The sequence below is a fragment of the Haliaeetus albicilla genome, chromosome 12, assembly GCF_947461875.1.
Source record: "Haliaeetus albicilla chromosome 12, bHalAlb1.1, whole genome shotgun sequence".
Taxonomy (NCBI): Eukaryota; Metazoa; Chordata; class Aves; order Accipitriformes; family Accipitridae; genus Haliaeetus; species Haliaeetus albicilla.
Genome location: NC_091494.1, coordinates 8368125 through 8387346, shown reverse-complemented (window position 1 = coordinate 8387346; position 19222 = coordinate 8368125). Strand labels below are relative to the sequence as shown.

General features: G+C 41.5%; 2 protein-coding genes across 5 annotated transcripts; both read left to right on the top strand.

Annotated features, from left to right (window-relative positions):
- Nucleotides 1-1295: 1295 nt before the first annotated feature.
- HYKK (hydroxylysine kinase) lies at nt 1296-6949 on the top strand. Of its 3 annotated transcripts, none has more exons than XM_069797925.1 (6): nt 1296-1360; nt 1584-1662; nt 1970-2322; nt 3096-3238; nt 5541-5724; nt 6413-6949. In XM_069797925.1, exons 3-6 carry the CDS (start codon nt 1977-1979, stop codon nt 6874-6876), a joined length of 1137 nt encoding a protein of 378 aa, XP_069654026.1. In that variant the 5' UTR covers nt 1296-1360; nt 1584-1662; nt 1970-1976; the 3' UTR covers nt 6877-6949. The 3 variants fall into 3 exon arrangements, with proteins under 3 accessions (XP_069654026.1, XP_069654025.1, XP_069654023.1); XM_069797924.1 differs by having other exon boundaries at nt 1317-1405; XM_069797922.1 differs by lacking the exons at nt 1296-1360; nt 1584-1662 and adding an exon at nt 1458-1552.
- Nucleotides 6950-7212: 263 nt separating this feature from the next.
- Nucleotides 7213-16096, top strand: PSMA4 (proteasome 20S subunit alpha 4). Of its 2 annotated transcripts, none has more exons than XM_069797926.1 (9): nt 7213-7369; nt 7563-7603; nt 7948-7990; nt 8799-8961; nt 10323-10400; nt 10634-10722; nt 11571-11701; nt 11913-12036; nt 12513-16096. In XM_069797926.1, exons 2-9 carry the CDS (start codon nt 7601-7603, stop codon nt 12665-12667), a joined length of 786 nt encoding a protein of 261 aa, XP_069654027.1. In that variant the 5' UTR covers nt 7213-7369; nt 7563-7600; the 3' UTR covers nt 12668-16096. The 2 variants fall into 2 exon arrangements, with proteins under 2 accessions (XP_069654027.1, XP_069654028.1); XM_069797927.1 differs by lacking the exon at nt 7213-7369 and adding an exon at nt 7442-7460.
- Nucleotides 16097-19222: the final 3126 nt, after the last annotated feature.

Below are 19222 nucleotides of genomic sequence, written 5' to 3'. Positions count from 1 at the left end.
TCAGAAGAGGCATTAGACTTGCATCCAACACAGAGATGCTAAATGACTCAAGTCTTATCTTTCTTACAGGTAGTGGTAAGAGAGGCCAAAGTACAACCTTAGTCCTGTGCGTTGCCTCACAACCGCGGGGTCCTTCCCACCAGAATACGGGGCAGACAGGAGAAGCGCGGAAGTCTGTAGGTCTTAAATCTTGGCACTACTGTCTGGAAGCTAAGGCAAGATTGACAAGGTACAGATCTGCAAAATGCATTGTAATGTTGTTTACAGAGAGAATGAGTATATCCTGATTTTTACTGTAACCTGCTATGTATCTTAAAGTCACAAGCTTAGCAAGGATGCTTTCCTGCTATATCAATTTTGTTCCAGTGAGCTAAACCTTTAGTCAGCCTCAGAAATCAGGAGAGGGAACCCTAACTATTTTCTGGAGCTCCTTTGTTCTTGAAAGAACTTGCTTGTGTGTGATTTCTGGGGGGGGCTGGGAGAGGGGAGAGTGAAGTAGGTAGAAGTATTTATTAGTTGGTCAATCACTTTTGTTTAGTAACATCTGTTCCAAAATTGGGGGAAGAAAATCCAAGGAACTTAAATTTGTTTCTTGAGAAAATAATTTCCCTTTTCTAAGTTCCCTATTGGATTAAAATAATGTTTTCAATTTAATGTCCTTAATGTTACAAATAACACTGAAATATTGGACAGAGGATTCCTAATAACTGGTTTACTTAAAACCAAGATTTTTTTTTTTTAACTTCAGTAAGCCTTTGCTAATCTTTTATTTATTCCTAATTCCAGCATCGTGGGACCTCAACTACTGCAGATTACTTTTTTTTTTTAAATTAGGAATTTTAGAAGAGATTTATATATTGATCTTAAAAGTTGGCGGGGTGGGGGGGGGCTGAGGTTTGTAATTATTTAATTAAAATTGTCTAGGACTGGGCAAGTGTTCCCGGTCTGAACTCGAAGAGACATCCTGAGAAGGATGCCTCAGCTCTGCTATAGGTAAACGGTCTTTGGTCCAAGAGTTGGCCGAGGTTTTTGATCTGGCGTGCTGATAAAAGGATTTAAACAAAACGCAGCTCTCGGTTTCTCCCGCTAGCAGCGGGAGCACTGTTTTGAAAAGCTCTTTCCCTTTTTCACGGCGGGCGGTGCGTTTCCTCCCTCCCTTCCTCCTTTCCCTCCCGGGCTGTCCGACGACGCGACCCCCCGAACCGCTGCCCTCTCCCTCCGGCCGGGGCCGCCAAGCGCGCTTCCCCGCGGGGAGGGCCCGGGCCCCGGGCCAGGGGCGGGAGCGGCGGCGGGGCCTCCCCGCCCTGCGCCGGGCGGCCGAGGGCCGAGGCGGGGCCCGGCCCGCGTCCCCCCCGTTAACGTAAGGCCTTTCGGCCGGGGAACGCGTTGGGAGAGCGGGACAAAGGTTGGGGCAGCTCCCGCCCGGTCCAAGGGTTTTGCCGGTGTGGGCGAGAGGCAGCCGGGAGCGTCCGCGGGTTCGTGCTGCGTTTGTTAGCGCAGGAACGCCGAGGCCCTGACCAGGCGGAAGGATGGCGGCTGCTTTAACGTTAAGGTCTACTAAAATGTTTCTTGGTTTTTTGCAGACGCGAATTTGGAACCTCCCGGACGGGGATTCGGCAACTCCGTTCCACCGGAAATCGCTCCTTGTTCACAACGTACCAGGTTAGGCTGCTGCTGGAAATCAGCGAATAAAATTACACCTAGTTAATAAGCTTTCCACCTCTACTTCTCGCAAACAGGCAGAGTGTACGTCTCTAGCAGTCTTTCTTGCGGGGGGGGGCGGCTACAGACTAAGTAGTTGACAAGGAAACACGATGTAAGAAACCCGGACTGGCTCAGTGGGTTTTCTTTGCTTGCTTAATAAGCACAGGAAACTCCTCTCTGGCATCTGAAAGCGTTTTGTTGCAGTGATTACTGTTTCTGATGTCAGAATGCAGATAAGATCATCCAACTTCTCTTTTTCTCCTAGAGACACGATGTCTTCTGGAAATGACCGTCAAGCCCAGACATTTACTAAACCAGCGCTCAGTGAAAAAGAAGCAACTGAATTGGTTGACAGGGTGTTTGGATTAAAAGTGTCTTGGATCAGGCTGCTCCCCAGCTATGATGATCAGAATTTCCACGTGCGTGTCTCAAGAAGCAAAGGTGCAGCTGAAGGTGCTGATGAGTATGTCCTCAAAATCACCAATTCGGAAGACAGCCAGGAGCCTGACCTCATTGAAGCACAGACCCAGGCCATGATGTTTCTCAGCGCTGAAGGCTTTCCTTCAGCTACTCCTCATCTTACAAAAGATGGTAACATAATGTCCCTGGAGTCAGGAGGTGAGCAATTATGAGCAGCTCTACTGCCCTACTGTTATCTTTAGCTTGGCGGTAGCTTGCTATATGGCATGTCTTATATATACTAAAGTGAATCTCTAGGCTTATTTTTAAATATTAGGGGATATGAATCAGGTGGCCTGTATGTCCAGCCGTGATAGTCCAAACTTAAAAGACCAGAAGAAAAGAAAGTCAAAGAGATTAATAATTAACTATGAAAACACTTAGGAAATAACTTCAGTATAATGAACTGGAGAAAACATTGACCTGACCTGTTCTTGCACACAAAAAGGAAAAAAAAAAGCCTCATTGACTGAATGATGTTACAAATTATTTGCCTACAGAATGGTGTAACATACAGTTCTAGCCCATCTTATGATGCCAGAACAAATCGCTTTACCAGTGCTTGGAAGAAAAGATTGTGTTGACATTTTGCTTTTATTTTCACTGTAACTTCCACACAAAAGCTGGGATTCCTGAGACGACCTGTTCTGCTGCAAAACAGTGTAAGTGGGTGTCCGCGGGCACTGCAGGAAACCTGCTGTATGCAGTCAGTTGCAAGCACAAGGACTAGAAGTCCAGTATAGATTGCATGTGTGTTAAGGTTTGCACATCATCGTACAACATTCTGGTAAATCACATCTTTGAATGAAATCTGTTTTATGAGCTACATCTGATGACTTCTACACTGGGATAAACCTTTTTTGCCTCTTGCATTAACTACTACTCAATAGCATATATTGAAGTGACTGACTGCATCTCTCTTTGCTTGTTAGATACTGGACCTGAGAACAAAAAGTACATGGTCAGACTGCTGACTTACCTGCCAGGGACACCTGTAGCGAAAATTGCTACAAATACTCAGATTTTCTATGAGATTGGTAAGCTAGCTGCCAGTTTGGATAAAGCTCTCTCAGAGGTAAGTTTTCGTTGCTCTGGCCTCACAAACTTCTTTCTCAATTAATTTCTCCTCTGTATTTCTTCTTGTGCTTGCTGTCTGCTTTCCTGATAGGTAAAATTCAAGTTGGTGAAAGCAGATGTCAGTTTAACTCATTTTGCAGGTGCTAACCTCCCAGCCGGCTGTTACTAAAGCGTATCCTCAAGTAATATGACCAGCTGGTGCTCATGACATGGTATTGATGATCCTTTTACAATGCATTTCTGTAACATGAACAGGGAGATGAGGATTTCTTCTTACTTATGCAAAACTCATCTGTTTAGTGTTTCAAACCTGGCAAATAAGGAGAGTGAAGCCTAGGGTCCTTAAATTAGAAGCATGTAAAGCTTGTTTTAAAGCATTTTTGTACAGTGCACATCAGGGACAGCTGGCTGATCTATCATTTTGAATTCATTCTGACTTGCTGTCTTTCCCCTGGTCATTAGAACTGTGACCATTTAACACTGGTAGCGGTTGGTTCCTTCTCTACAATGCCAGCTGTGCCAATGAACAGAGATTTGTGATGCTTCTCTCATTTGCACGACTTCCAGTCAAATAATCTTAACGCAAAGTAAGTTCATTCTTTACTCTGTAATTATACAGGATAATAAAGCTGATAAATCAGCCAGTAATTAAGTTTGATACATAAAAGAACTCTTATATTATTTATTGCCTTTCATTAACCTTTCCTTCTCATGTTCTGGCTCCCGGCTTCAGACAATTATGAAATGTGAATTGCCAGCTTTACTAACCACATTCTTAAATTGCAAGAGCATTTTTCAATTGGGAGAGATAATTTACTGTTGCCTTCTAACACTCTGGTCATGCTCTTATAATGCGATTAAAACAATTTATATAGACCAGCTAGTTTTAAAATATGCCCGTGACTTGTCCTGCCAAGGAGGAAATAGTTGATGAGAAAGCAAATTTTGATGGAAAAGGCTCTTTATGCCCTTAACATATGGATTATCATCTACCAGGGTTTGTCATTTAAAAGAAAGAAAATTACAATCACCACTGTCAAAACTTCAAAATATCATTGACACTAAAAATACCTAAGGTATTAAGTTTTCTGATGACAGATCAGAAAATACAGCCTGTCTTTTCTACCCAGTTAATTTACTTTGTCAACTTGATAGCAAAGCAATGTGCCATGCTTCGTTTTGTGCACAAAATAGTATTCCACCACTTTCTCTATTGTCTCCTTTTGCTTGCATGTGCCTCACATTCTCTAAATGGAAATAAGTTAAGTTTATGGCTGTAAAGTGACTGCCTATGGCTTTACGGTAACAAGGGCTCATGACTTTTTATCACCGTTCACACACCTGGTAAACCATTTATAGCTTGCTGGAGTATCTGATTTGTGCTGGGAAGATGGCAGTGGTTGCTTACCAGATGGCATTCTTCCTACCAGGGTGGTGCTTTATACAGCGTTAGGGATCCTGTATTGTGATTTTTGGTGTAGGCTTGATCTTGTTCCTTACTTTTTCATACATGGTTCCAGTTTTGACTATCATTTCGCTATCTTTAAGAGTCTTAATTACAAGCATAGATCTCTTTTTAAGAGGAAGCCAGCTACCCTTGTGGGAAGATTTTTATTTGCCCTGTGCGCTGGTAGAATCTGGCCCACAAGCCACCTTAATAAGCATTAGAGGATTCAAGGATAAGCATGGTATGCAGTGAGAGAGATGCTTTTCCTCCCTGAGTGTTGCTTTCCAAACCACCTTTTTCATTTGCTAGTGAGAGAGAGGTTAAGAACCTTGTTTGTTTAACATATTTAGGCTACCTGGATGTACAAAGGCAAATTTTCGTATGATTAAAGCTCTGTCCAGTATCTCCATAAAGTACTTCTGTCCTCGGGATTTTTCATGTACCAGCTGATCCTAAGGCTCGTCCCCAGAAGGTGCCACCTTTAAACGCATAGAGCGTGCCTGTTCCCAGCACGCTGGTGGGTTTTGTGCCTCTTCTGCTCCGACAGCTTTGTGTAGCACCCGCTGTGCAATCCAGGCTCTGTCTTGGCAAGACCTCAGAGTTGCTATATAACGGCATGTTACAGAAAGTCAGTATCATTCGGGTTGTATGTAGATATTAAGATGCTTGCCTTAATCATTCCTCAGGTTATTCTTTTACTTATTGATATAAAGCAATAGTCGAAGTCATGGTGCTTTTCAGTGAGTTTCATTAGGAACCTGTTAAAGTCAATAGGGGCTTTGAATCAAGCCCTTCAATCATAAAAACAGGATTCTTACTTATGGCCAATTTTATCTTGTGCTTTTTTCCAAAGAAATTCCATCATCCATCAGTAAAAAGTCTGCATCGAGGTCAGTTCATTTGGAACCTGGCAAACGTTCCTCTTCTAGATCAGTACATTTATGCCTTGGGCCAGAACAAATATCGTGAAGTTGTGGAACAAGTTATCGAGCAGTTTAAAGGGAAAGTAATACCCAAGCTAAGCAGTTTTCGAGCCTGTGAGTATTTTATTCTCATTGTAATTATGTTGAACTGAGACACTGAAATTTCTTACAGGAGTTTGGGTCTGTGGAGAAGGCAATAAAAGGCAGAAAAGTAAGTGTCCTTCATCCCTAGCTAGACATGTGCAAATATTTTGCTCAACGAACACAACGCAGAATAAGCCAGGAGGAATGTGCTGTCCAGAGTCAGGTTCAGTTCTTGATCTTTCTGATGTTTGTTCTGGTCAAGGTGATGATTTTCATGCTGTTAGATCAGCTTAATAAGAACATACGGAGCACATCACTTCTTTTCATAAAGGCCCCAACAATGACTTTATCGTGTTTTTGGAATTCAGCTCACATTGATGTTGATGATAATCTGACAGTTTGATAATTTGAAGATTGCTATTCTGTGTTTGGAAAACATGTAGCATACCACAGGTAGTACCAGACCAGGATAAGATCTCGTAATGCTCCCTTTGTCGATTGCTATGTATCTGGTCACCTGTAAGTGGCATGGAGGTCACTAGGAAGCTGTAAGGCAACAACAGCTGCTGCTGAGGGAGACTAGCATGGTTTTGTAGCTGAGTGTCAGTTTGAGCCTCTATGCATCTTGTCAAAGCTGTTTCACTGAGAAACAGAAAAGAAAGACAGATCCTGCTGTTTAATAATTATCAAATACTGTTTCTGTTTCTTCTGTGTTTAGGCATCAATCATGGAGATCTTAATGACCACAATATTCTAGTAGACTCCACCTCTGCCTCCCTGGAGAATCCTCAGTACAGAGTGTCCGGCATCCTGGATTTTAGCGACATGAGTTATGGGTATTATGTGTTTGAAGTGGCAATAGCTATCATGTACATGATGATTGAGAGCCCAGATCCGCTGAGCGTCGGAGGCCATGTCCTGGCCGGGTTTGAAAGCGTCCTGCCACTCACCGAGGAGGAGCGAGGTGCCCTCTTTCTCCTGGTGAGCGGGAGGTTTTCTCAGTCCCTCGTCATCGCGGCCCACACGGCTCTGCTGTACCCGGAGAACGAGGAGTACCTCATGATCACCGCCAAAACCGGATGGAAGCACTTAATGACCATGTTCGAGGTGGGCCAAGAAGCTGTGGAGAAGACGTGGTTTGAGACGGCCGAAGCCTACGCCAGCCGCGCTCCCGCCCAGTAGATCGACGGCTGCCGCCGGCCCCGCTCGCTGACGCCCAGCTCTCTCCAATAAAGGCGGCGCTGCCTGTGCTGGAGCGCGTCCACCGCAGTCTATGGGCAGGCAGGGGCGGGGGCACCGCGCCGGGCGAGGGCCGGCCTCGGCTCCCTGAGGCGCTACTCGCTGCCCTCTCCTCGGCGGGCGCGTCCCGCCCCGCCCCTCCCCTCCCCTCCCCTCCCCTCCCTTCCCCTCCCCTCCCCTCCCCTCAGCGGCCGCTGCGCCTCTCCGCCTGTCCGCGCCGCGCGATCGGGGCGGTACAAGGCCGCCCCTCCTCCCCGACGGGGGGAAGGAAGGGACGCCGGGCCCCGCCCTAGTCCGGCACACGGCACCGCGCAGGCGCGGCGGCCATTTCCGATGCAGCGGTGAAGGTTTGGGCGCGGCAGTAGCGCTTGGTTCTTCCCCCGCCGGCCGGGATTCGCTCGCCCTCCGCGGCCGATCGGCCTCCTCTCGGCCTGCCGTGAGTGCGGGCGGGCGGGCTGGGGGGAGCGGGGAGCGGGGCGCGCCCCCGTGCGCGGCGGGAGGCGGCCAGGCCCTCGCCTTTGGCCGCGGTGAGGATGACTCTGCACTGCGGGCGGGGGGGGCGGGGAGGGCCGGGGTCCGTGAGCGCGGGGCGGTCGGTGCCGGTTAACGGGCGTTGTGGTGTCTTGCAGGCCCGCTTCCCTTCTGCCCGCGGTGCGTCCCCGGCACGATGGTGAGTGGTATTTCCCCGGGGCTTCGCTGAGCCGCCGGTCCTGTCGAGTCACGGCCCGGCCCGCCGGCGGCGCGGGCGGGTCGGCTGCGGCGTGAGGCGAGGGGCGGTCACGCTGCGGAGGGTCCGCGGTCAGCCCCTGCGGGGACGGGGGTGTGGGCACAGCGGGGTCCGTGGGCCAGGCCCGCGCGTGTGGTGCTGGCGGCGTTACTGCCGTACCGTGGGTGCCAAACTGAGGTCACGAAGCGACCGGGGCTTTTTATATGCGGGTCGGAGTGCGGCTAATTTTAGAAGGTTGCTTTCTGACAAGAGAACGATGAAAGTTAACTAGCTATTGCTTTTTACAGTCTCGAAGATATGACTCCAGAACTACCATATTTTCTCCAGAAGGTATTTTTTAAGCCCATGCTTTCAAGTAAACTCTGACTATTCTATCCAGCCTCTCAAAACTTAAGTAATAAACTACTTGTACAAAGGTTGGTTGTTTATAGCATGTTTCCACCTATATATGTGTTACAGAAATCCCATCTACCCACTAGAAGTAGCACCCAATTCTGTAAGGACATCAAAGGTCCAAAGTGGCAACTTCCAAATTCATTCTACTTCAAGCAATAACGAGACCGTGCCCCATTACTGAGTAATACCACCTGCCACGTTTTTGAAATAACTTGAGCAAATCTTCACCATTCATCTTTTGTTTGAGTGCAGATGAATTTTGCTATTGTTCCTCCATCCCCCCGAGAATGCATAATATCCTGCTGGTGCAATCACACCTCTCCTTGTTATTCTTACACATGCTGGAACAAGTATGTACAAACCGTGTTTTCCTTTTTTTCTTTTAGATGGGATGGACTCAAAATGAAGTATTAAATATTTTCTTTGATCGTTGAAAATCCATTTTTGCTCATATTACTGCAGCAGAGAGTTCCGTAGATTTTATTTTTTTTGTAAAAGAAGGGGTTGTTTCTCCACGTTGGAGATGCCCTGTATTACCTTATCAGATTTGTGGATTTTCCTTTTCTGACTCCTTCCTCCTTTTCAACTGGTTAATTTACTATCTCCTGGTAACAGACTGAAGAAGTCAAGACTAGGTCATACAATGAGCATCCATCAGATTCTTGCAAATTTAAGTCATCTTGCATACTTTGTCCTGTTCAGTGTTACTTTTTTGATGTTACTGATTTAAATCCTTTCCTAGGTCGCTTGTACCAGGTTGAGTATGCAATGGAAGCAATTGGTCATGCAGGTACTTGCTTGGGAATTCTAGCAAATGATGGTGTTTTGCTAGCAGCGGAGAGACGCAACATTCACAAGCTTCTTGATGAAGTGTTTTTCTCCGAGAAAATATACAAACTTAATGAGTAAGTTGAAATGATGATCAGATGTCCAGTGATGTTATCAGTAACAAAACACTGCTGTTATTCAGACATTTTAGCACTGAACCCGGGTTTATTTTATTTGAAGTGTTAGTTTCTTTTTGTTCAGCGTTTTAGACAGGTATGACTGTTTTGTCATTGTTCGCTTCAGTAGTTCTTCTAAAGTAGAAGCATCGCTTTTTTTTTTTTAATCTCTAGGAGAATTTTCTAGGTGAAATAGCCTGTTTGTTGGTACTTCCCCAGACAAGCTAACGTTATTGCAGCAGTTAAAATTGGGAATTCTCAGTTTCACAAAATACCATTTGGAGGGGGGCAGAGTAAAGAATGCACACAAAAATGACCATGCTAGTTCAGCTCAGCATCCTCTTCTAGGTCTTTGTTTTTCTTTTGTGATTCAAAGAGAACAAGATAGTTAGGTAAAACACACCTTGGGTTTCTTTGCCACAATTGTAGCAGAGATGATATATCTCCCTATTACAATTTCCTTTTTAGCTCTCTGGAAGTTAAATTTGTGATGTCAGAGCGAAGAGTGTTATATATTATGCTCTCTTGCCTATAAGGGAGGTAGAACTTCATCCCTGCCAGAAGGTGCACATGAAACACAAATAGCTTTTCATCCTGTTAGCCTCCTGTTCTGTGTTGATCTTGAAAGCAGCTAGAACTGTAGGAAGTACAGGATTTTTAAAGAGGCAGTGTAATAGCGCACTGGAGTAGTTGTCTAGGCCAGCCCTTCCATCTTCTGAAAAATGTTTACATTCACTTGGAAAAAATAATCTGGATTATTTTTCTTGAATCCTTTCTGTGTAGTGAAAGCTGGTAGCAATATCAAATTGGGCAAAAGAGATCTTAGAGCTAACGAAACAACGAAGGATGTGAAGCACTTACTTTCCTTATGATCGAATCAAGATTAAGTTTCAGTTACACAAACGCAGCGTGTCAGGCAGCAGCTTCCACAGAAGGCCTGTCACATCTGTGTGGCTCCTTCAGTATCCTGGTGTGCTGTGTCAGGTGGCCTCCAGATAGGCACTTGTATGTAGCTAATGGCTCTTGTGAAGACACTCAGGACTTAATCATCTTTGGCATGATCCTTTTCTCAGAACTATATGTGTAACTGACATACTGACCTGCTTACTTTTTGCTGTCCACCTCTGCTCTTACAAAGTGGTTAGATATTATTTTTGGTGTACCCTAAAGGCAGGAGCGGGTGAACCTGTTTTATATGGCAGCTGTGTAGTTTTGATCAGAAAAGCCCAACAGTAGGCGTTGTGCTTGAACCACTGTCTGAAGACGTGTCCAGTTGTTGGAGATTGATGGGAATGCAGTTAATTTGTATGCTTTTATTGCAGGGATATGGCTTGCAGTGTTGCAGGAATAACTTCAGATGCCAATGTTCTAACAAATGAACTGAGACTGATTGCACAGAGGTAGGTCTGCTGATAGTTAACATGGTTTTTACTTGCCTGTGTTGTCAGATTCAATTCTGGTTATGTATTAAATGGAAATGAATGTGTATTTAGTAGAGCAGAAGTAGGTTGGTTGAAATAAAACGGCTAGATTGAAGAGGCTCTACCTTAGGAACTTGTTTCTTGTTAAATGTGGTACAGGATACTGTCAGCACATCAAGTTCTGAAAACTGTTTTTTTGTCTTTCCTACTAGGTATTTGTTACAGTATCAAGAGCCCATTCCTTGTGAACAACTGGTAACAGCACTATGTGATATCAAGCAGGCTTACACGCAGTTTGGAGGTAATGAAATGTGATGAACCATTGTGCTTTTAAATGTCTAAAGAATGATTGTTACATAATTTGAAGCATCTGAGTCTCTGGACAGTTCTACCAAATTCTTCCATGACAAAGTCATACCGAGAAAAACAATAGTCAAATTTTAGAGGGGAATGGGTAGTCACTGTTATGGTTTTGCTATTGAAGGTGCTACTTTTTAGCAATTGAGGAACTGAGGGCTGAGATTCTGGCCTATTGCATAGAATGCTTTGCATGCTCTTGGACTTAGTGAATGCCTTCAAAAGACCAGCAAAGAATTGTTTGTAACCTTTCAACGTTTTGGGCCCATCCAGCATAATGGCACAATGAATCACAAATGAGACTATATGCAGGGGTATCAATAGTGTAACACTTCAAAAAATACTATTTCTGTGGATCAAGAGACATGGTGTTGTAAGTAGTGTTCCTTAGTACGTGAACTGATGATTCTGCTATTTTACATATATGTAGTGTGAAAGAATGACCTTTTTACGTACCTGGCTTTTGATGCTGTTAAGTTATTCACTTCAACAGCTAAGCTACATACTTTAAATATTAAGTTTTGATTTAAAGTCCTGAGATGAGAAATTGCAATTTGTGGAGACAGAAATGAGTTGCTCTTAGGGTTAAATGAAATAAATCTCTGCTGCCTCCCCCCCCATGACTTAGAAAGAAATGCTGGCATGCTTATCTCAAGCAACAGAAGTGCAGAACAGTCTGTTAAATCCTAGTTCACAGGAATAGATTTGAAAAAAGAAATCAAAGAAAATAGTTGTCACTCATGACCAATCTTGTTACTAAATTTAGATTGCTAATAGCCTTCTTTTCAACAGGAAAACGTCCTTTTGGTGTTTCGTTGCTGTATATTGGCTGGGATAAGCATTATGGATTTCAGCTGTATCAAAGTGATCCTAGTGGAAATTATGGAGGGTGGAAAGCTACATGCATTGGGAACAACAGTGCTGTAAGTTCTGGGGTTTTTCCTCTCAAAGTCAAGCAAAAAAAAGTGTAAATTGCACTGTACTAATTAAACTGAGTTGTTGATTACTAGTGCAGAGCAGAAGTAGATAACTGTAGAAACACTGCTGTTACTCATGTATTGATATTATCTTGCAAAAAGCAACTGTTTGGTTGATTGCCCAAAGATACCATTTTAATTTCTGTGAAATTTATAGGCAGCTGTGTCAATGCTAAAGCAAGACTACAAAGAAGGAGAAATGACCTTAAAGACTGCACTTGCATTAGCCATTAAGGTTCTTAACAAAACCATGGATGTTAGTAAACTCTCTGCAGAGAAAGGTAAGCAGTTCGCTAAAACGGGATAACACCCTTTGCTTAAAAAAAGAAAATGTAGCAAATGTACATACACTAGATGTGGTTGATTGGATTTTTAGTTGTCATGTGAAAAAATTTTCAGAAGATGCAGCAGCTCTCAGCCTTAACCTAAGAGGCATGCAGATAGCTTAGTTGAGGATGATCCACCTTGGTCAGCTCCAGGGGGTAGACCACAGTTTAGGAATTGTAGGCTGTATTAGCGCAGTAGCAGAAATGGCTACGTGTCTGGTAGAAGAATCACTGGAGAGGTATTAATGCACTTGTGTATGCTGATGCAGAAAAGGACTGCTGCCATCTGGCTTGCCAGTCAAGCTTCTCTATAGAGGCAGGACAAGAGCCTTCTGCTTCCTTGTCAGTTGTAACCCCAAATCTTACCCTTATGATGATTGCTCTCTCTAAAGGACAAAATGTAACACCGCTGTCTGTTCCATATGTTTCAGTTGAAATTGCAACACTGACAAGAGAGAACGGAAAGACAGTGATAAGGGTTCTGAAGCAAAAGGAGGTGGAACAGTTGATAAAACAACATGAGGAGGAGGAAGCAAAAGCTGAACGTGAAAAGAAGGAGAAAGAACAAAAAGAGAAGGATAAATAGAATATGAAATCAAGTGTTCTGTAGATAATATAGGACCTGCTTCAGTAAAAGATAATCTGGGTTTCTGTTTTGTAGAAGCCTACAGCTTATGGAGGACCCAGAATTACTTTTGATGAACCAGGTCCTTAATTGTCATTCAGATAATTAGTTTACTGCTCCTTACATTGACCAATAATTGCTTTAATTCTTGAACACTTTATTTCTTTCATCTTCTATTTTTTATTATGGAATAAAATTTAAGAAGAATAGTGATGGGTGTCTTTATTTCCTCAGTAATGCCTGGATATGCACAATCTTGAAGGATTTAATCGCTTTAAACCATTAAAACAAGGTATATGCTAGTTGGTAAAGAACAAATATGGTGTTAGAATTGTTAGAGTTTTGTGTGTATGTGTGGGTTTTCCTTTTAAAGTAGTGAAAAGGGCTCCTAAGTTAGAAAAATCATTTCACAAATACAGAATTAAAGTGTGCTGGCATGCCAAGTTTTAGTTTTGGCCTATTTTGTTCTATAACGGGCTATGTCAAACTGATGGTCTTGCAAGCAGTAGTGTTTTAAACAGGCCCTGTAGCAAATGTGTTCAGTTTATCATAGCCTTTCATGAGTGCATGTGTTTTCTAAGAAATTAATCATATAACACTAGCTGTATTCACACAAACTAGAAAGACATTTTACAAAGGCCACATAAAAATGTTAAGCTATCTTGTCAAAATACAAATAGGTAAATAAAATAGTGCATGATTTTCGGCCATGTTGACTATTTTACATTTTATCCTGAAAGGAAATGGAGAGGTTTTATATTTAGAGTTGCTGATACTTCCCCAGAGAATTTGGTTCCCTTCTCTGGCAGACAACAGTCTAGAAAACTAATCAGTTAACCACTTGAGAAATCATCATATTTGTGCATGAATTAGAAATTACAATAATTTTTGTTCAGATTGTCCCTATACTGAATGCAAAATAATATGATTTTCAGATAAAAAAACCCTCTTCTATTTCTGAAAAAAAAAAATAAAAAAATCTGGAGTTAATAGAGGTGATGAAAACAAGTTACTGAAAATTATTTTGCACCCTTTATCAAAAAGTTATCAAAAGCAAACTGAAAAACTCACTTGAGTGACATGCTTAAATGAGAGGCCTTACCTGCTGAATTTCAACTGTGACACTGGTGATCCAGCACCTTTGTGCCAACCCTGGATTGTGTCTGTCTTGTAGATTTTTGGTTTTGTTTTGTTTTTTTTTTTTTTACCCTAAAGGATATCTGTTGTTTACAGGATTTAATAAAACCATTTAAAGAAATGGAGTGAATCCATAAAGTGTTCTATTATTTTTAATCTATCCGAGACATTTTTGACTGATACAATGTACTTTGTCAACATGGCCAGAAATTACCCTTAGTCTCAACAAAACCCATTTTTGAGCTCATTGCTGTAAGATTCACTGTTGGGAACAGAGGGAAGGAATCTGACTTGAGGTGTCTGTGTTGCAGCTTGCGTAGATATACGGCACTCGCTTTGGCAACCTCTGTGCAGAGAGCGGTGGGGGGGTGGCATGGGTTCTGTGCAGGCTGCAGGACCTGCTTGTTCATTTTCTAAGTCTCAGTGCAGGCCAATTGCTTTAGTCTTTTGTACTGAACTTGGACAATACTTTGTTAGTATTTAAATTTTATAGCTAATAAAAGTTAGACTTGAGTTTTATTTGCACCTTGTGCAACAGTAGATCTTCCAAATAATAACATAGGAATGATATTTCACGTAAGAAGTTGTGAATAGTTGCAGACAACATGCAAGGGGTAAGTTTTAATCTCCATTATAAAGGGTTGTATAAATACCTCAAGCTCCATTTTTATGTAGAAAATTCAGTGCTCAATCTTCTTATTTTTTGATACCATGAATGCAATATATCAGCATCTTTTGCAGATTTCTAGATCACTGATGATGGTTATACAAGTACTTGGAATACGCCCTAAAAGCAGCAATGCCAAAATGGAGTTTTTTCTAACTTCTCAAAGATCACTTGAAACAGAATCTGATAGACTCCAGCAATGCTTTCTGTCTTCCAGGAAACCATTAGAGCATCTGAGTCTGGGTTCATCAGTGTATATAAGTCATGCAAGGCAATTTGTTTAGTATACTAGTAGAAGTATTATTAGATAGCTTAGGATATAGATTTATAAAAATATTTTTTCTTAAGTGCTTCTGTTTCTAACAAAAAGGGGATAACAAATATATTTGGATCTTTGTTTAAAGAATTACCAATAACATTTCTTTGCCAAACACTGCATCATTGCATCATTGGTTGGTAAAGGAGAACTTTTTAGATACTGTAATAATCAAAGGTCAGTATGATTTAAATAATTTTCTGATCTGTACTCCATTGTGTATTGAAGCATTGTGGTAAGTTGTGTAGTTGTGCTACATTTTAAAAGATCTATTTATTTAAAGGTTTTGTTTACTGAAAGTAAAAGTATTGTCAAATAATTTATGAGTATAATTTTTGAACAATAATCAATTTAATTTAAAAAACGCCATCTCTACTAAGTGCCATGAATAGCTGATTGTGAGATGAGCCTCAGTACTGCCTTGGCATAGGCAAGTAACTCTAGCTGGCACTCGTATCCAAGATGTACAGTAAAGTTCTGCTAAACTAAACTTAATTTCTGGTTCTTTTCTGCATTTGAACCTAGGACAATAAGCAGGTGCTGGAGATCTTTTATTGACTAGAATCTTCCTGGGACATCCCTACACTGATGCAAGTTCCTTACCTGTTTTTCCTAGAAATAGAGCAGTGTTTGACTGCATAGGCCTATTGTGTTGATTCTGGCTTTGTGTGTTTTAAAAAAAAAAAAAAAAAAAAAAAAAAAATCACCACTATCTGTGCCTTTACTGGGAGTGGTTTGGGGATAAGTCGTAAGAACAGAAAAATGATTTTGGCGATACATTTGAGTTGTCTTTGCTAATCAAAATGATCTTCCTGTTCTTTGTATGGTTTTTTTTGGTGTACGTAGTGTTTACGTAGAGTTTACAGTGTATTACATAAGTATTTCAAATATTTAGCTATTGCTGTGGATTAAATGTTATTTTAACACCAGAACTTCATGTGGTGCTGTGGAAGGTGACAGATTTTTCAATTAGGTAAAAGTATTTACTTGAAACTGTTTGCATAATAGGATGTTAGTAAACTTAAAGACTGGATAGTTTATATCTCACTTGAATGCATGATAGAACTTGTTAGGGCAAGTATTCACAAATAGATTGTCCTAATAAATTGTAATGTGTTTTGTTATTCTAGGTAGTTTAAGAGATAATGAAACTACTGCTTCTTTAGTAATACCTGTGCTGTCTCTTGCATCTGTCAGTGTTTAAAAAAGAGAGTTAGCTTGTTTTCTAGATGACTGTATTCTGTTCAAATAAAGTCAAATTAACTTCTAAGACTGCTTCTTATGTGACTTACCGTGTTGTGCGCTGGAAGACAGAAGGTTCCTTTAGGTATGCTTCCCTATTCACCCAAATATTTTTACTTGTCAGAGTTATAAAAGAACCCAAATTAAGATGATAAACAAAGGACTTTTAATGTTAAAATTGACTCCTGCTTCTGTTTTGTTATGCATTCCCAAAGTAATTATTTATTTTTCTGTTCATAATCTTAAAATTAGAGAAAATACTTCACCACTATGTTGTGAGAACAAATATATTAATGATTACAAGGTGTTCAGATTAATGGTTTTAGAGGCCACAGAACTGTATGTGATACATAGGTAACATAGCTAAGTGTATACAAGACATCTAAGTCCACGAAGTTAATGCACTTGGGTACGTCATACATTAGAGAAATTATATACCTTCAGACTAGATGAGATTCTAGGACTTACTTAAATGTCTTTCATTTTCTTTAAAGAATATTTGCCATTACACTTTTTCTGTAGTAAAAGTTGTCCTCGTTTTCGAGTTTTAATTGCAGTTATTTCTATTACAATATGAAAACCTGCTAAAATAACCTGATCTGAGAGCACTCTTCACTCGTTATATAGCTCTTGGCTTTAATCTGGAGAAAATTCACCTTCACAAAAATATTTTTAGAGTATTTCTGATTTTACAAAGAGAACTGAGCAGCTTGATATTTTAATCTGTGATTAATTTGGCATTTGGCTTTCCAATTAAAGTACTCTTCAGTGCACAGTAAAAGCTGCCATCAGCCAATTTACTGGAGATTCTCAGAACATACTTTAGTGGGGACCTTCAGATGTCAACTCCTGCTGAGAAGGACCCTTTGAAAGATAGCAGACATTACTCAGGTAATTGTTTAGGCTTTCATTTAATGATAAATATTAAACTTAACATGCTGCTGTTAGTATTAACATTTTGCTCCAAGTTCAAAGCAGCAGGAAAAAATGGCTTCTTATTTATAACTGTTTTCTAAACCAGTAATAATACAACGTAATTAATGTGTGCCAGATGATGCTACATAAAATACTTAGCAAAATGTTGGGCATGTAACCAAGACAGTTTAATCCTTTTATATCTTACAGCATCTGTTTTGCCTAGCTAGGACCCAGCTGCAAACAAATTCATAGTTATGTAATAAAACCAGTTTGCTATGTTCTGCACATCCGAATGGCAACTACGTTTAACACTGTTAACTAGACATGATGGCTCCAAAATGCATTTACTGCAATGCACATATGCTGTTAACAGAAATTACATGATAACCTTAATGTTAGGAACACCAGGTGCAATGCAGTGGTGGACCAGTTGTCATCAAAAACTACAGATTTGCAATTTCTAGTAGAAACATTGCCCAGTAATTTTTGGAGCATTCAGAAAACATTAGAACTCCAGTGTATCATGAAAGAATAAATTCGGGGGGGTTGTGCCATGCTTTGGGCTAAAATAAATTTTAATTTACTCTCAAATCTTGGGTTGACTACTGCATACACACTGAGCATTTCAAAATAAGAGTCACACACTGCATCCTTTAACACATATTTCGATTGTGGAGGACATGCAGTATACAAATGGATTCTCAATATATAAAATGACCATATTTACTGCAGAGCATTCAAATCAATACAACATGTCACTAGAAGTGTGCTGGAAGAAACTACTGGGTAAGCAGCCTTTCTTCGGATGGCTTGTACTGACTGCATTATGTCTTGCACAGACATGCACATCCTAAATATGGCTGTAGGATAAGATGATACAGAAAAACACGAGTTTAAAAATTAAGAAAGGGATTGAAATGCTTAAGTACTCTGCTTTGGTTGTCAAAAGATTCATGATTTACACAAAGAGATGCCCTATTTTTCTATAAAATAAACACTTGTCAATTATGAAAATTCTTTCATACCAACATGCTTAGTGAAGTTACTACTTTGGGTAATGCTCATTTTAGGAAGGTACAAAGTTTCTAAAATTATTTGAGTTGAATAAGGTGCATTTTTCTGAGGAATCTGGTATCTAGCACTTTTCAGGTAGCAGCTGATTAACACTGTGTAAAGCCATTTAGCCCTTCTTTCCAAATCTTTTCTCTCTGTAAAAATCTTAAACAGTACCTTAAATATAAAAGATGCATTAATGCCAGCTGCTTCTATTTTCTGTGGCAATGTGTACACTGTACATTTCCATTAGGATGATTTAGGAAAAATCATTAATTATATTTCACAGTTGGTGCATTTAAAGTCTTTTATAACTTTTTATTTATCTGATATAGAAAAAAAAGGTGTTGGGTTTTTTTTGTGCAGAGTATTCATGATCTATGTTATATATCTATAATATACATAAAGATGGAAATATTCTAGGTCTTTTTAGCTTGCATCAGCTTGCTTCTTGTTGATTAAAAGTTCCAAAACACTCTGATTTAGAAATTTTAAAAACCCCAACCCTACTGAGTGTTTCATATGCAATGGAAGTTTAAAATTAGTTTAGTATCTTCCTTTTCACTAAAATTCACTCAAATACCCTCCCCAAAACACGGTTTAACAGAAACAAATATCAACCCAGGTGGATGTATCATGGTTATTCAACGTTTCCGTTGCTGCTGCCGCGTTTCAGCGAGGCACGGCAGGTCGCTCGAGAGGCAGAAGCAGTGACCCCAGCTCACCACCTACCTAGTCAGCACCTGCGCCTCTGAAGGAACCTTTTCTTTAACTGTGGAAGCGACGGGGCGGCGCCCGAGGGGTGCCTTTGGGTACAGTGCTCTGTAGGATAGCTACAGCTTTCCCTCCGAGGTACCTGCTAGTTACAGCTCCCTTCCGTAGCACCTGCATCCCTCACAGGGAACTTCTCCTGACAGACCGCGGGGGAAGCGGTGGCCGTCACCCGCCCGAGGCAGGGCCGCTGAGGCACGCAGCCGGCGGTGAGCTGTACGATTGTCCGGCCAGACCCACACGGTGCTGGGCCACGAGTTGGTACCTCTGGGCCACCTCTGGGACTGGCTGCCGGGAAAAACGACCCGCGGACGACGCCTTGCCGAGGCTGCTGCTGAGGGTCGCGCCGCCGCTATCCCGCGCCGCCGCTATCCCCCGCCCCCGCAGCACGCGCTCTTCTCCCACCCCTCGC

What these genes read in the sequence shown, in the direction of transcription:
- PSMA4 (XM_069797926.1), top strand. An exon ending in TACCATATTTTCTCCAGAAG is followed by an intron (nt 7,991 to 8,798) that starts GTATTTTTTAAG and finishes ATCCTTTCCTAG; the next exon opens with GTCGCTTGTACCAGGTTGAG. An exon ending in CTGAGACTGATTGCACAGAG is followed by an intron (nt 10,401 to 10,633) that starts GTAGGTCTGCTG and finishes CTTTCCTACTAG; the next exon opens with GTATTTGTTACAGTATCAAG.
- HYKK (XM_069797922.1), top strand. Translation starts at nt 1,530, where the DNA reads ATGGCGGCTGCTTTAACGTTAAG. An exon ending in GCGGCTGCTTTAACGTTAAG is followed by an intron (nt 1,553 to 1,969) that starts GTCTACTAAAAT and finishes TTTTTCTCCTAG; the next exon opens with AGACACGATGTCTTCTGGAA. An exon ending in TGGATAAAGCTCTCTCAGAG is followed by an intron (nt 3,239 to 5,540) that starts GTAAGTTTTCGT and finishes TTTTTTCCAAAG; the next exon opens with AAATTCCATCATCCATCAGT.